This window comes from Phyllopteryx taeniolatus, chromosome 7 (genome assembly GCF_024500385.1).
Source record: "Phyllopteryx taeniolatus isolate TA_2022b chromosome 7, UOR_Ptae_1.2, whole genome shotgun sequence".
In the NCBI taxonomy this organism is placed as follows: Eukaryota; Metazoa; Chordata; class Actinopteri; order Syngnathiformes; family Syngnathidae; genus Phyllopteryx; species Phyllopteryx taeniolatus.
Genome location: NC_084508.1, coordinates 14,958,392 through 14,972,322, shown reverse-complemented (window position 1 = coordinate 14,972,322; position 13,931 = coordinate 14,958,392). Strand labels below are relative to the sequence as shown.

The following is a 13,931-nucleotide window of genomic DNA, read 5'->3' as shown; positions in this document are numbered from 1 at the left end:
ATTAAGTGAGTATGGATGCACTTTTATTTAATGTAGCGGTAGATTATTATTCACTCGACTTCAAAATAACGAGAGACTTGAAACAACTACGAACGTACCGTGATGTATAAAGTAATAACGATTTAATCGTTGATTTAGTCATTGTGATTGTGACTTTAAGATGTACATCAAACGATCCCCAAATGCATCACTCTTTTGTGTGTGTATCAAGCGAACGCGTGGTCTTCGCCTATTGGCTTAACTTCTGCCCGTCAATGTGTTCTTTCATTTGATTGGCCGAGAGGAATCTAACTTCCTGTCCGAGCTCCGGCACCGACAGCCAATCCGATTGAGACATCTGTTCCCAGCCGAGAGGCGAGAAGCTGCATGATTCCAGTTATTCGGCACGAACGAACAGTCGCTGGCCGCTACACGCCGTCGAGCGATAGCAAAGGCTTAATATTATTAAATTGTGTTATTTTTAGGGGTAGTTTGACGCAGTGTTTCTCCGCACGATGAGCGCCTTGTCGCTGCTGTTTTTGGCCGTGTCGGCCGCCTGTGTCCTGGCCGAGTCTACTGTCTATTTCCGAGAGCAATTTGAAGACGGGGGTGAGCTCCATTTTCCATAATTCTACCTATATTGATGTTAATTTGTTATTCGTCTACGTTGTATATAAGATGACTGCATTGTTTTGATTGGGTTGTAGCGGTGCATGGACATATAGGAACTGAATTTGCCCACGATAGATGCTACTATTTTACCTAGGCGATGATGATTTTTGTCTCATTGTACATTTTTGTCTCATTGTACATGCTTAATATTGCCTGTATTTAGTGTATATTAGTCCCAATTTTATTTGACACCCCCTTCGCTCACGTATGGTCCAATCACAGTACGTCTCCCCCTCCCCCCCTTGTCCATCCCTCACTGCACTGTAACCCCCCCCCCCCACCCCCCCAAAAAAATCTAAAATAACAATGGCTCTTCAATTACTACCGTCATCATCAACATTAAAATACATTAACGTAATATTCTTAAGTGTTCAGTATATATTATATTGTTGTAAGCCACTGTTACATTATGCACAGTTAGAACACACTGCTGACAAATATGATTTTTTTTTAAAAAGAATTATTCAATTAAAATGTATTTGATCCAAAGGTTATGTGAAAGACTACCTGAATGAAATTTAAAAGAGAAACAGTTCTAAAAGATTAAATGCAAATGTATTGTACTTAAAGTTAAATACAACTGAACTGCAAGGTAGTGATTCTTTTGCATACCACTAGAGGGAGCTTGCATACCACTGGTGGGGTACATGTTGCACACTTTGGGAATCACTGGTGTGGTCCTTGGTAGTGTGTGTGTGTGTGTGTGTGTGTCCGTCCATTCACAGGTCATGTGAACTAATTTTTGGGTGTAGATGTCTGGAAGAGCCGCTGGGAGGAATCGAAGCATAAGACCGACTATGGCAAGTTTGTCCTGACTGCGGGCAAGTTCTACGGTGATGCTGAGAAGGACAAAGGTGAGTGGACTTGTGATGTCAATTTTGGGCAGGGTGATGAATTGATTTCAAGTTTTTTTAAATTGTATTTATTTTTTTAGGACAGTTTCTCTTTTGTGCTTCCATGCAGCAAATATTTTTCCCCGGTCACCTGTACAAGAGCATGAGCGAGTTGGAGGGAATGTGGTGTTACTTTTATGCATGCAGTTCGACAGCTCATTTTAACATGTTAACGTGCTGCACGGTGGAGGACTGGTTAGCACATCTGCCTCAGAGTTCTGAGGACCCGGGTTCAAATCTGGCCTCCCCTGTGTGGAGTTTGCATGTTCTGGGTTTTCTCCTGGTACTGCGGTTTCCTCCCACATCCCGAAAACATGCTTGGTAGGGTAGGTTAACTGAAGACTCTAAATTGCCCATAGATGTGAATGTGAATTGTTGTTTGTCTATGCGTGTGTGCCCTGCGATTGGCCAGCGACCAGTTCAGGGTGGTACCCTGCCTCTCGCCCAGAGTCAGCTGGGATAGGTTCCAGCACGGCCGTGACTCTCGTGAGGGTAAGCGGTACAGAAAATGGATGGATGTTTGACATTTATTTGGGATTGTATTTACTATTTACATACATGTTTTGACAAAAGGGACATTTTTTTGCAAGGGGCCCACTTATTCTCACATTGTATAGAAACAAATATTTATTTCTATAATTTGGAAGTCAAATGAAGTTAATGTGAAAACTTGTTTGGAATAATTTGTCTTCTCTGTAAGCAAAGGGGGAAAATTGATTAAAATTGGAGATCAGATTTTAAAAATGTTCTTGGGGGGGGGGGGGGGGGGGGACTGTTTCAAAGCTTGTTTGGTAATAGGACAAATACTTGTTTTGAATTAGCTTTTTCCTTCAGCGAAGGGAAAAAATAATTGAAATTCGAATTTTGTGAGGAGAAAAAAAAATCTGCTTTTATTTTAAGGCCGTATTGCCCAGCAATGTTAGCTTTGGAGAGAAAACAAAAGTGTACCATCATTTATAGATCCGATACGATCAAAACAGGTTTGCAGACGAGCCAGGATGCTCGCTTCTATGCACTGTCAGCTCGCTTCGACGATTTCAGCAACAAGGGCGAGCCCCTCGTCGTCCAGTTCACCATCAAACACGAGCAAAGTATCGACTGCGGCGGCGGCTACGTGAAAGTGTTCCCCTCGGAGCTCAAGCAGGACGACATGCATGGGGACTCGGTCTACAACATCATGTTTGGTACGGTGGGCTCGCCAGTGTCTTCCTCGTATTGGGTGCCTTGCCGACGTGTGCGTTGAATTTCCGACGTCTTTGTGCAGGTCCTGATATTTGCGGGCCCGGCACAAAGAAAGTTCACGTGATCTTCAACTACAAGGGCAAGAACCATTTGATTAACAAAGACATCAGATGCAAGGTGAGTCATCGAGTGGTTGTGTAACAATAGGTGGACACGTCTATTAAAGAAATCCTCTGTAGCATTTTAACATTACCTGTCATAAAAGTGTGAAAATAAGTTGATACTACATAATAAAACTAAAATGAAGTAAAACGGCTCACCTTTTGAAGACGCCTGTCGAAATACGAGAGGGAAGGTGTTTGCAGAAGGATACGCTCACCTAGTGTTTTTTTTTTTTTTTTTTTATAGGTTACAGTGGTACCTGTAACTCTAAAATACTCATCTCTAATCATCTTTCCCCTTCAAAATGAATGGAAATGCCATCAATCCATTCCAGTCTTCCCCCAAAAACAAAAGTATTTTTGTAATCTATATTTGAATAAGGGAAATAAGTGAATTGGCCACTGGGGAGCAGTATAATATATTCATGCTGACACAAAAGAAGAGGCCTTTCACAACTATGACTGCAGTAATATCGGTCGTTTTTTGCAGAAGATAAAGAATTGTACAGCTGCAGTCAGTCGTAGTAATTTCCAACTCTTTGGTTGTCTTTACACTTCTTGGCTATCTCGAGTAAAATATCTTGTGGTGGCATCACAAAAAAGCAAAACTAAAAAAAAAACACTTCGAGTTGATCCTTTAGATACTGAAGTCTGATGATGTGTTTTGGATAAAATCTTGGTTGAACTCCAAATTGTACATCTTTAAGGCGTTCTGCTGTAGATAATTACCGTATCTAACTAGTTAAATACTAATGAATAGTAAATGTGTAACTGAACAAAGGTAGCAGAAACAAGGTAGCAGAAATGGTTTAAAAAACATATATAGTTGAATAATTACTTGAAGCTATATACGAATGCTTTAGTGTCAACAAATCTAAATAAACTACCTCAATCCAAACATTTATCTTTTTTATGTTAACTGTTCCTCACTTCTTATCCAAAAGATGGAAAAAAAACGATTACAGGCTCACTGCGATTGGCTGGCAACCAGTTCTGGGTGTATCCAGCACACTTGCGACCCTATGAGGATAAGCGGTTGAGAAAATCAGAATCATCTTTATTTGCTAAGTATGTGTCTCCGGTAGTTGGAGCCACTCTAGTACAACAGTTTGGATGGATGGGTTACAGGCTCAGTTGACTATTAATTACTTTTGGGGTAGCCCTAGTGGTGGCGGAGGCCGGCGCGAACAACAAGGTGCCTCTCGCCCAATCGATTGCGACGTGACTCTCAGACCGGCATAGTGGCTAAGCTGCAGCCTTGGGAGGGACTTGGGGCACAGAGTTGTTTCTGCATCTGTCCCAACACTGCCTTTGGGTCACGTGGGCCAGTCAGCCAATCAGTGTATTTTTTTGTGACATACCGACATGGTCACATGGGTTACACGTCCAATCGGGCGCCTTTATACTCTTAATGAGGAAGCAATGTGGGCGCGTATAGCTGGCCCAAAACAAAATTTTAAACACAACGGCTCATTATTTTATACCGAGACAAGACTACGACGATATCGAGGAACTTTTATTAATTTCACGATATCGTAGTATCGTGGATATTGTTACATCCCTAGTTGGAAGGTTTTTGCAGAATTTTGAGATCAACTTTGGGGGTGCGTATTATACATGAAAAGTTAAGGTATACCTTAATTAATAATTTAACCGCTGCCTGCGATTGGCCGGCCACTAGTCCAGGGTGCACCCTGCCCAAAGTCAGCGACCGCACTTTCAGGAGTCAGGACCCTTGTTTTTCAAAACTGCCTCACCTACTGATTGGGTGACCATTTTGACGGCCTAACTCTATGGTAAGTACTTGTCAAAAAAAAAAACCCCAAAAACATTGGAACTAACCTTTAAAAATAGAAAGTTGGGTACATCCTTGTGGCACAATTACACCTTCCCGTCACTGTGGCAAAAAACAAGGGTCCTGGTAGCGCAAGTGTACTGAAAGTGCAGGCTCCTTGCTGTAGATAAATAGTATTGAAGTTAGGTGGGATTGGCTCCGGCTCACCCACGACCCTGAGGGACAAGCACGATAGAAAATCGATGTTTTCAAACAATTAAAGGGAAAGGTGCATTTAATTTAGTCGCCTGTCAGTGGCACCATACTCCTTCAAAGCACTTGTACTTTGTATCTAATTGTGGGAGTTTTGGAGGGCATGCATTTAAAGGTTAGTTCTGACTAACGCTGACATTTTTCTGCTCTACAGGATGACGAATTCACTCACTTGTACACGCTGATCGTCAACCCCGACAACACGTATGTGGTGAAGATCGACAACAAAAAGGTGGAGTCTGGCAGCCTGGAGGACGACTGGGACTTCCTGCCTCCCAAGAAGATTAAGGACCCCGAAGCCAAGAAGCCAGAGGACTGGGATGACCGGGAGAAGATTCCTGACCCCGAAGATACCAAACCGGAGGCGAGTGTGGGCCTGCCACTTCTCCGAGCGTCAGCATGAATTTGACGAACAATCAGGGTTTGTTTTGACAGGACTGGGACAAGGCCGAGAACATTCCTGACCCCGACGCCAAGAAGCCAGACGACTGGGATGATGAGATGGACGGAGAGTGGGAGCCTCCTATGATCGCTAACCCTGAATACAAGGTTCGTGAATTGAAGGAGTTTATGGCTGAAACGATTAATCGAATAACCAGAATACAATTAAAAAAAATATATATATATATAAGTGAAATAAATCTCTGCCTCAAAGCTTCGCAGCAGTCATTCTAACCCACACGGACTAGCGTTAATGGAGACTCATACACCACTTGTAGAAATAGTCAGTGCGATGCCAGGAGCAAGGAGTGCATGAAACAATGTCCGAAGTTTGTCTTATTTTGTTTAATAGTGCAAAATAAAATGTACCTGAGGAAATGGACCGATATCTGAGGAGAAAGCCGTCACCTTATCTTGGTGGAGGGGTTTGTGTGTCCCAATGATCCTAGGAGCTAAGTTGTCTGGGGCTTCACGCCCCTGGTAGGGTCACCCATGGCAAACAGGTCCTAGGTGAGGGACCAGACAAAGCACGGCTCCAAAAACCCCAATGACGAACAAAATATATGGACCTAGGTTTCCCTTGTCCGGACGCGGGTCACCGGGGTCCCCCTCTGGAGCCAGGCCTGGAGGTGGGGCTCGAAGGCGAGTGCCTGGAGGCCGGGCCTGCATCCATGGAGCCCGGCCCGGCACAGCCCGAAAGGGTAACGTGGGTCCCCCTTCCAATGGGCTCACCACCTGTGGGAGGGGCCATAGGGGTCGGTTGCAGTGTGAGCTGGACGTTGGCCGAAGGCGGGGACCTTGGCGATCCGTTCCCCGGCTACAGAAGCTAGCTCTAATGATGTGGAATGTCACCTCTGTGGCAGGGAAAGAGCCCGAGCTGGTGTGTGAGGTTGACACACACAGCTTGGGCTCTGGTACCAGTCCTCTTGAGAGGGGTTTGACTCTTATCCACTCCGGAGTTGCCCATGGTGAGAGGCGCCGAGCAGGTGTAGGTATACTTATTGCCCTCCTGGCTCGGTGCCTGTACGTTGGGGTTGACCCCGGTGGATGAGAGGGTAGCCTCCCAAACATTCGGGCTGGGGGAAGGGTCCTGACTGTTATTTGTGCCGATGCACCAAACAGCAGTTCAGAGTACCCACCCTTTTTGGAGTCCTTAGAGGGGGTACTGGAGAGCGCTCCTGCTGGGGACTCATCGTTCTGCTGGGGGACTTCAATGCTTACGTGGGCAATGACAGTGAGACCTGGAAGGGCGTGATGGGGAGCAACGGCCCCCCCCGATCAGAACCCGAGTGGTGTTCTGTTATTGGACTTCTGTGCTCACCACGGATTGTCCATAACGAACACCATGTTCAAGCATAACGGTGTCCACACGTGCACTTGGCACTAGGACACCCTAGGTCGCAGTTCGATGATAGACTTTGTGGTCGTGTCATCTGACTTGCGGCCGCATGTCTTAGACACTCGGGTGAAGAGAGGGGCGGAGGTGTCAACTGATCACCACCTGGTGGTGAGTTGGCTTCGATGGTGGGGGTAGATGCCGGCCCGACGTGGCAGGCCCAAACGTATTGTGAGGGTCTGCTGGTAACGTCTGGCAGAATACCCTGTCAGAAGGAGTTTCAACTCCCACCTCCGGCAGAACTTCACCCACGTCCTGGGGGAGGCAGGGGATATTGAGTCCAAGTAGACCATGTACCGCGCCTCTATTGCCGAGGCGGCCGATCGGAGCTGTGGCCATAAGGTAGTCAGTGCCTGTCGTGGCGGCAATCCCCGAACCCGTTGGTGGACACCAGCGGTGAGGGATGCCGTCAAGCTGAAAAAAGGAGTCCTATCAAGCCTTTTTGGACTGTGGGACTCCTGCGGCAGCTGATGGGTACCGGCTGACCAAGCGGAATGCGGCTTTGGTGGTCGCTGAGGCAAAAACCCGGGCGTGGGAGGGGTTCGGTGAGGCCATGGAGAACGACTTCGGACGGTTTCAAGGAAATTCTGGTCCACCATCTGGCGTCTCAGGAGGGGGAAGCAGTGCACCATCAGCATTATGTATAGTGGGGATGGGGTGCTGCTGACCTCGACTCGGGAAGTTGTGAATCGGTGGGGAGAATACTTCGAAGACCTCCTCAATTCCACCGACACGCCTTCCCAAGAGGAAGCAGAGTCTGGGTTCTCTGAGGCGGGCTCTCTTATCTCTGGGATTGAGGTCACCGAGGTGGTTAAAAAGCTCCTCGGTGGCAAGGCCCTGGGGGTGGATGAGATTCGCCTGGAGTTCCTCAAGGCTCCGGATGTTGTGGGGCTGTCCTGGTTGACACGCCTCTGCAACATCGCGTGGACATCGGGGACAGTGCCTCTGGATTGGCAGACTGGGGTTCTTAAAAAGGGGGACAGGAGGGTGTGTTCCAACTACAGGGGGATCACACTCCTCAGCCTCCCTGGTAAGGTCTATTCAGGGCTGTTGGGGGTTCCGTCGGGAAGTCGAATCTCAGATTCAGGAGGAGCAGTGTGGTTTTCGTCCTGGCCGTGGAACAGTGGACCAGCTCTTCACCCTCGGCAGGGTCCTCGAGGGTGCATGGGAGTTCGCCCAACCAGTCTACATGTGTTTTGTGGACTTGGAGAAGGTGTTCGACCGTGTCCCTCGTGGAGTCCTGTGGGGGGGTGCTTTGGGAGTAAGGGGTACCGAACCACCTGATACGGCTGTTCGGTCCCTGTACGACCGGTGTCAGAGTTTGGTACACATTGCCGGCAGTCAGTCGGACTCGTTTCCAGTGAGGGTTGGACTTCGCCAAGGCTGCCCTTTGTCACCGATTCTGTTCATAACTTTGATGGACAGAATTTCTAGGCACAGCCGAGGCGTAGAGGGGGTCCGGTTTGGTGGCCTCAGTATTGCATCTCTGCTTTTTGCAGATGATGTGGTTCTGTTGGCTTCATCAGGCCATGATCTCCAACTCTCACTGGAGCGGTTCGCAGCCGAGTGTGAAGCGGGTGGGATGAGAATCAGCACCTCTAAATCTGAGACCATGGTCCTTAGTTGGAAAAGGGTGGAGTTTCCCTTTCCATGTCGGGGATGAGATCCTTCCCCAAGTGGAGGAGTTCAAATATCTTTGGGTCTTTTTCACGAGTGAGGGAAGAATGGAACGGGAGATTGACAGGCGGATCGGTGTAGCGTCTGCAGTGATGCAGACTTTGTATCGGTCCGTTGTGGTGAAGAAGGAGCTAAGTCGAAAGGTGACGCTCTCGATTTACCTGTCGATCTACGTTCCTACCCTCACCTATAGTCACGACCTGTGGGTCGTGACCGAAAGAACAAGAGCCGGATACAAGCGGGCGAAATGAGTTTCCTCCGCAGGGTGTCCGGGCTCTCCCTTAGAGAGAGGGTGAGAAGCTCGGTCATCCGGGAGGGCCTCAGAGTAGAGCCGCTGCTCCTCCGCATTGAGAAGAGCCAGATGAGGTGGCTCGGGCATCTGTTTAGGATGCCTCCTGGACGCCTCCCCGATGAGGAGACCCCGGGGACGGCCCAGGATACGCTGGAGAGACTAAGTCTCTCTGCTTGCCTGGGAACGCCTCGGGATCCCCTCGGAAGAGCTAGAGGAAGTGGCTGGGGAGAGGCAAGTCTGGGCTTCCCTGCTGAGGATGCTGCCCCCGCGACCTGACCTCAGATAAGCGGAAGACAATGGATAGAGGCATGGTTGAGGAGAAATGGGTTTTCGTGTAGTAAATTAACAGCGTTTTTGTATGAAACAGGGCGAGTGGAAGCCCAAAGAAATCAGCAACCCCGCCTACAAGGGCAAGTGGATCCACCCCGAGATTGACAACCCGGAGCACACCGCCGATTCCGAGATCTACAAATACGACAGCATTGGCGTTATTGGACTGGACCTGTGGCAGGTAACACATGCATAACTGACTCACAAAGAGACACTTCATTGCCTCAAATCCTCAAATGACAACAAAAGCAGACCACCGCCAAGGCTTTTGCCACTCATCCTCAAATCGAAATTCAAATGAGATGTTTGATTAGAAGTTGGCCTTTTTTAAAACGTTTCTTTAGGTTACGGCAGAGAAGTCAACTTTTGATGGGATAAAATAAGTATGAAAGGATACCTACATTGAAATTTCAATTCAAGTTTTCTCTTCGTATGCATTTAAAGTATACATGCAACAATTGTTAGCCTAATAGAATAATTGTCTCAGACGTTTTTGAAGAAAAAAAAAAAACTGGATGACCGAGAATCCTGACATAAAGTGGGTACGGAAAGTTTTGAGACCCCATTAAAATGTCACTGTTTTACATTGCAGCCATTTGCTAAAATCATTTAAGTAAATTTTTTTGTACATTAATGTACACACAACACCCCATATTTCAACATAATTGTTGAAATTTTGGCAGATTTATTAAAGAAAAACTGAAATATCACACAGGCGTACGTATTCAGACCCTTTGCTCAGTATTTAGTAGAAGCACCCTTTTGAGCTAGTGCAGCCATGAGTCTTTTTGGGAATGATGCAACAAGTTTTTCACACCTGTATTTGGGGATCCTCTGCCATTCCTCCTTGCAGATCGTCTCCAAGGGGCCTCATGTACTAAGACTTGCGTGGCTTTCCTCCTAAAACATGGCGTACGCTCAAATCCAGAAAACGTCGTACGCACAAAAATATTCAGATGTATGAAACTCGCGTACTCATGAATCCAAGCACATTTCCTTCGTACATTCCAATCAACGTGGAAATGAGCGCACATGTTGGAGTAGCCGACTCCTCCCTGTCCACGCCCACATTAGAATATGCAAATCATATTGAAATGAACCCTGCACCTGAGATGCCGATCTCTGCATGATCAGAAAAAAAGGAAAATGAGCAAGGTAATGAAGAAAATATTTTTTCTGAATGTGAAGTTGCTCAATGAAGTGGAGGGACGCAAGAAAATCCTCTTTGGCACGCTGTCGTACGGCGTTAACAACACGCGAAAGAGGAGCGAATGGGACAGCGTGTGTGCGGCTGTCAATGCTGTGGAGACAGAACAGCGCGCACACTTTGAACTAAAAAAGAAGTGGTCAGACATTAAGGTGGATGTGAATCGGAGGAAAGCTGCCCACTGCCAAAGTGTGGCCAAAAAAAGGTGGAAGAACGGCGCGGAGGGCCTCACGCGTTTGAGGAGAGAATCGCTGCGATCATGGGTGACGCTGGTGATGGGAGGACATGTGGCTGACACTGATCACCCCAGTCTCCCTGTCCCTGCAGCTGAAAAACACACCCACAGCATGACGCTGCCACCACCATGCTTCACTGTTGGGACTGTATTGGACAGGTGATGAGCAGTGCCTGGTTTTCTCCACAAATGCCACTTAGAATTAAGGCCAACAGTTTCTATCTTGGTCTCATCAGACCATAGAATCTTATTTCTCACCATCTTGGAGTCCTTCAGGTGTTTTTTTTTTTAGCAAACTCCATGCGGGCTTTCATGTGTCTTGCACTGAGGAGAGGCTTCCGTCGGGCCACTGCCATAAATGGTGGAGGGCTGCAGTGATGGGTGACTTTCTAGCGCCCATCTCCCGACTGCATCTCTGGAGCTCAGCCGCAGTGATTTTTGGGTTCTTCTTTACCTCTCTCACCAAGGCTCATCTCCCCCAATTGTTCAGTTTGGCCGGACGGCCAGCTCTAGGAAGGGTTTCGGTCGTCCAAAACGTCTTCCATTTCAGGATTATGGAGGCCACTGTGCTCTTAGGACCCTTAAGTGCAGCAGAATTATTTTTGTAACCTTGGCCAGATCTGTGCCTTGCCACAATTCTTTCTCTGAGCTCTTCAGGCAGTTCCGTTGACCTCATGATTCTCACTTGCTCTGACATGCACTGTGAGCTGTAAGGTCTTATATAGACAGGGGTGTGGCTTTCCTAATGAAGCCCAATCAGTATAATCAAACACAGCTGGACTCCCATGAAGGTGTAGAACCATTTTAAGGATGATCAGAAGAAATGGACAGTGTGTGTACATTAATGAGGAAAAAAATGAACTTAAATGATTTTAACAAATGGCTGCTATATAACAGAGTGAAAAATTTAAGGGGGTCTGAAAACTTTCCCTACCCACTGTACATAAAGAAAAAAAAAACAATTTTGCCATGCACATTGCTATTTTTTATTTATATTGTGACCATAAGTTAAAATGACTTAAGCAATTATGATATTAGGCTAACAAAATGCAAAGTAGGTACCATCTATATATTATACAATGAGTAAATAGGAATTACCAGTATACATGCAATTGAAAAAAAATAATAATAAATTAACAAAACTGTAATATGAGTGTTCTGATATGTTGGCATTTGTCTTTGTGTGTGTGGTTTTAGATCTCTACACATTGCTCGGTTTCCCTCGGCAACAAATAATCGCCTCAAAAATAATTTTATAAAAAGCTAGTAACATAACATGTCTTAAAAATGACTAAAAATCTGTTAATGAGCAGTAAAATAATAATAAAACAAACGCATGCCAGATGGAAGCAACTGCCAATCTTTGTTTTTTTAATAATAACTGTCTTATGTTTAACATACAAATATAATACATATTAAGTTATTAAGCAATAATTAAAATAAACATTACAATAATTATTTTTTTAAAATTTAATTTTAATTTAAAAATAATTTATAAAGATTATCTGCCACGCAAATGTAAAAAGTTTATCACTGAGGATTTTAAAACTTTAACCTTGGAAAAAAAAGATTAAAAACGAATGAAGGGGATGCTTCGAGCTTTTGAACAGGAGTCTGCTTACTTCACGCAACTGCCGGTGTATATTCTTCTCTTGTCATGTTGTGTTGTTGGTCAAAGTCCAAATTTTAGTTATCATTAACATTGCTTTTGTGTTTATTGTAGGTCAGGTCGGGCACCATCTTTGACAACTTCCTGATTACCAATGACCCAAAACTGGCGGAGGAAGTTGGCAACGACACATGGGACAAAACCAAGGTATATAAACTAATCTTTAGTTTTCTTTGACCGCTTTCCATCTTAATTATTTATTCTCCGTGTTCTATTATTTTTTTTTATTCCCTACCAGGACGCCGAGAAGAAGATGAAGGAAAGCCAAGACGAGGAGGAGCGGAAGATGCGCGGGGAAGAAGACAAGCAGAGGAGAGATGAGGCAAAGGATGATGAGGAAGAGGAGGAAGAAAAGGATGATGAGGAGGAAGATGGCGAAGAGGAGGAGGAGGAGGATGATGATGAGGAGGAGGAGGAAGATGACACCGAGTCCCCCATGAAGGATGAGTTATAAACAGTTCAAAGGCAAGGAGCAGTTAAAGAGCAGACTGTTGATGAACCACAGAAGACTGGTCCTATGGGAGGAGTTTTGTTTGTTTACAAGGACCTTAAGGGTTAAAAATATTATTAAAATACTATACCATAATAAAAATAATCGACAATAGATAATATCGTGGTGATTATAATATAATTAGAAATGAAGATGTCGCAGTGAATGTCCACACTAGAAAACCACATTTGTATTGTTTTTATTTTTATTTGCAGTTTATACTATACAGAAATGTGTAAGTAGGCAAAGGAGTGATTTGTTTTGCCAAAATCTGGGTTGTTAAGAAATGTTGACAGATGACAAATCTACTTTAGTTTTTGAAACTGTTTGTGTTACCTCGTGTTTTGTCTTGTAATGCTGTCTTTTAATTATTATTGTCAATCCCACATTTCAAGCGCCCATTCTAATGATTGCATCAAACAAGGGAAGATATGACCTCAAAAGTCTGAAATGTTCCACTTGGGATGAAACTTGTGAGGAAATCCCTTTTGTACGTTTGCAGTTATTACCACATTTGTGCACATAAGACTGTAGTTTCTAAAATAGTTGACTGAAGCACTCCAGTAGCAAGAAAGCTTCTGTTCATTTTAGGTTTGATCATCCCTTGGTTTGTATGCAGTCAACTGTACTCATCCCATATGCCCACAGAGGCTGAGCGTTGATCCTTTTTGTAAAAGAGATTTTGTATTAATACTGCTGGTAATTTAAGTGAGAGGGTTTGTCGTTACAGTGCAAAAGAAATAAAGGCGTTCTGTTCAATAAAAACAACCACAAGAAAATAACTGCAAAGCCACCCTTTTGTTGTGTTAAAACTCATTTACACGCGAGCAAATTTAGTAAGAATTAATGCAAAGTTAGGAAATTATAAAAACTGTAAAATAACAGTATAACTACTTACAGTGACAGTGTAAACCATCCATATTGTTCCTTATTTTGGTTCATGTGTGAGCTGGTCCCAGTAAACGGGACTGGTTGGTAGCTGGTTTCCTAAGTCTACACACTGCTGTTCAATTGCCAGGTTTTTGTGATGTAAAAGTAAAAAAAAAAACTGAAGATAAATCTTCTCAATGAGACATTGACAGTAGCCAGATGAGGTGGCTGGGGTATCTGATTTGGATGCCTCCCTGACGCCTCCCTGGTGAGGTGTTCCGGGCACATCCCACCTGAAGACTACGTCTCTCAGCTGGCCTGGGAACGCCTCGGGATCCCCCCGGAAGAGCACGATGAAGTGGCTGGGGAGAGGGAAGTCTGGGCGTCCCT

The 13,931-nt window shown here is 45.2% G+C and overlaps 1 protein-coding gene across 1 annotated transcript; it reads left to right on the top strand.

Annotated features, from left to right (window-relative positions):
* Positions 1–329: 329 nt before the first annotated feature.
* Positions 330–13,464, top strand: calr (calreticulin). The gene is made up of 9 exons (XM_061779883.1): positions 330–588; positions 1,404–1,505; positions 2,525–2,728; positions 2,809–2,903; positions 5,089–5,298; positions 5,370–5,483; positions 9,108–9,251; positions 12,236–12,328; positions 12,420–13,464. Exons 1-9 carry the CDS (start codon positions 495–497, stop codon positions 12,633–12,635), a joined length of 1,272 nt encoding a protein of 423 aa, XP_061635867.1. The 5' UTR covers positions 330–494; the 3' UTR covers positions 12,636–13,464.
* Positions 13,465–13,931: the final 467 nt, after the last annotated feature.

Excerpts from the sequence above, each read along its gene's own strand:
- calr (XM_061779883.1), top strand. The coding sequence starts at position 495 with ATGAGCGCCTTGTCGCTGCTGTTTTTGGCCGTGTCGGCCGCCTGTGTC. Across the intron at positions 589-1,403 it reads AGAGCAATTTGAAGACGGGG|ATGTCTGGAAGAGCCGCTGG; the intron begins GTGAGCTCCATT and ends TTTTGGGTGTAG. Across the intron at positions 5,484-9,107 it reads TCGCTAACCCTGAATACAAG|GGCGAGTGGAAGCCCAAAGA; the intron begins GTTCGTGAATTG and ends TGTATGAAACAG.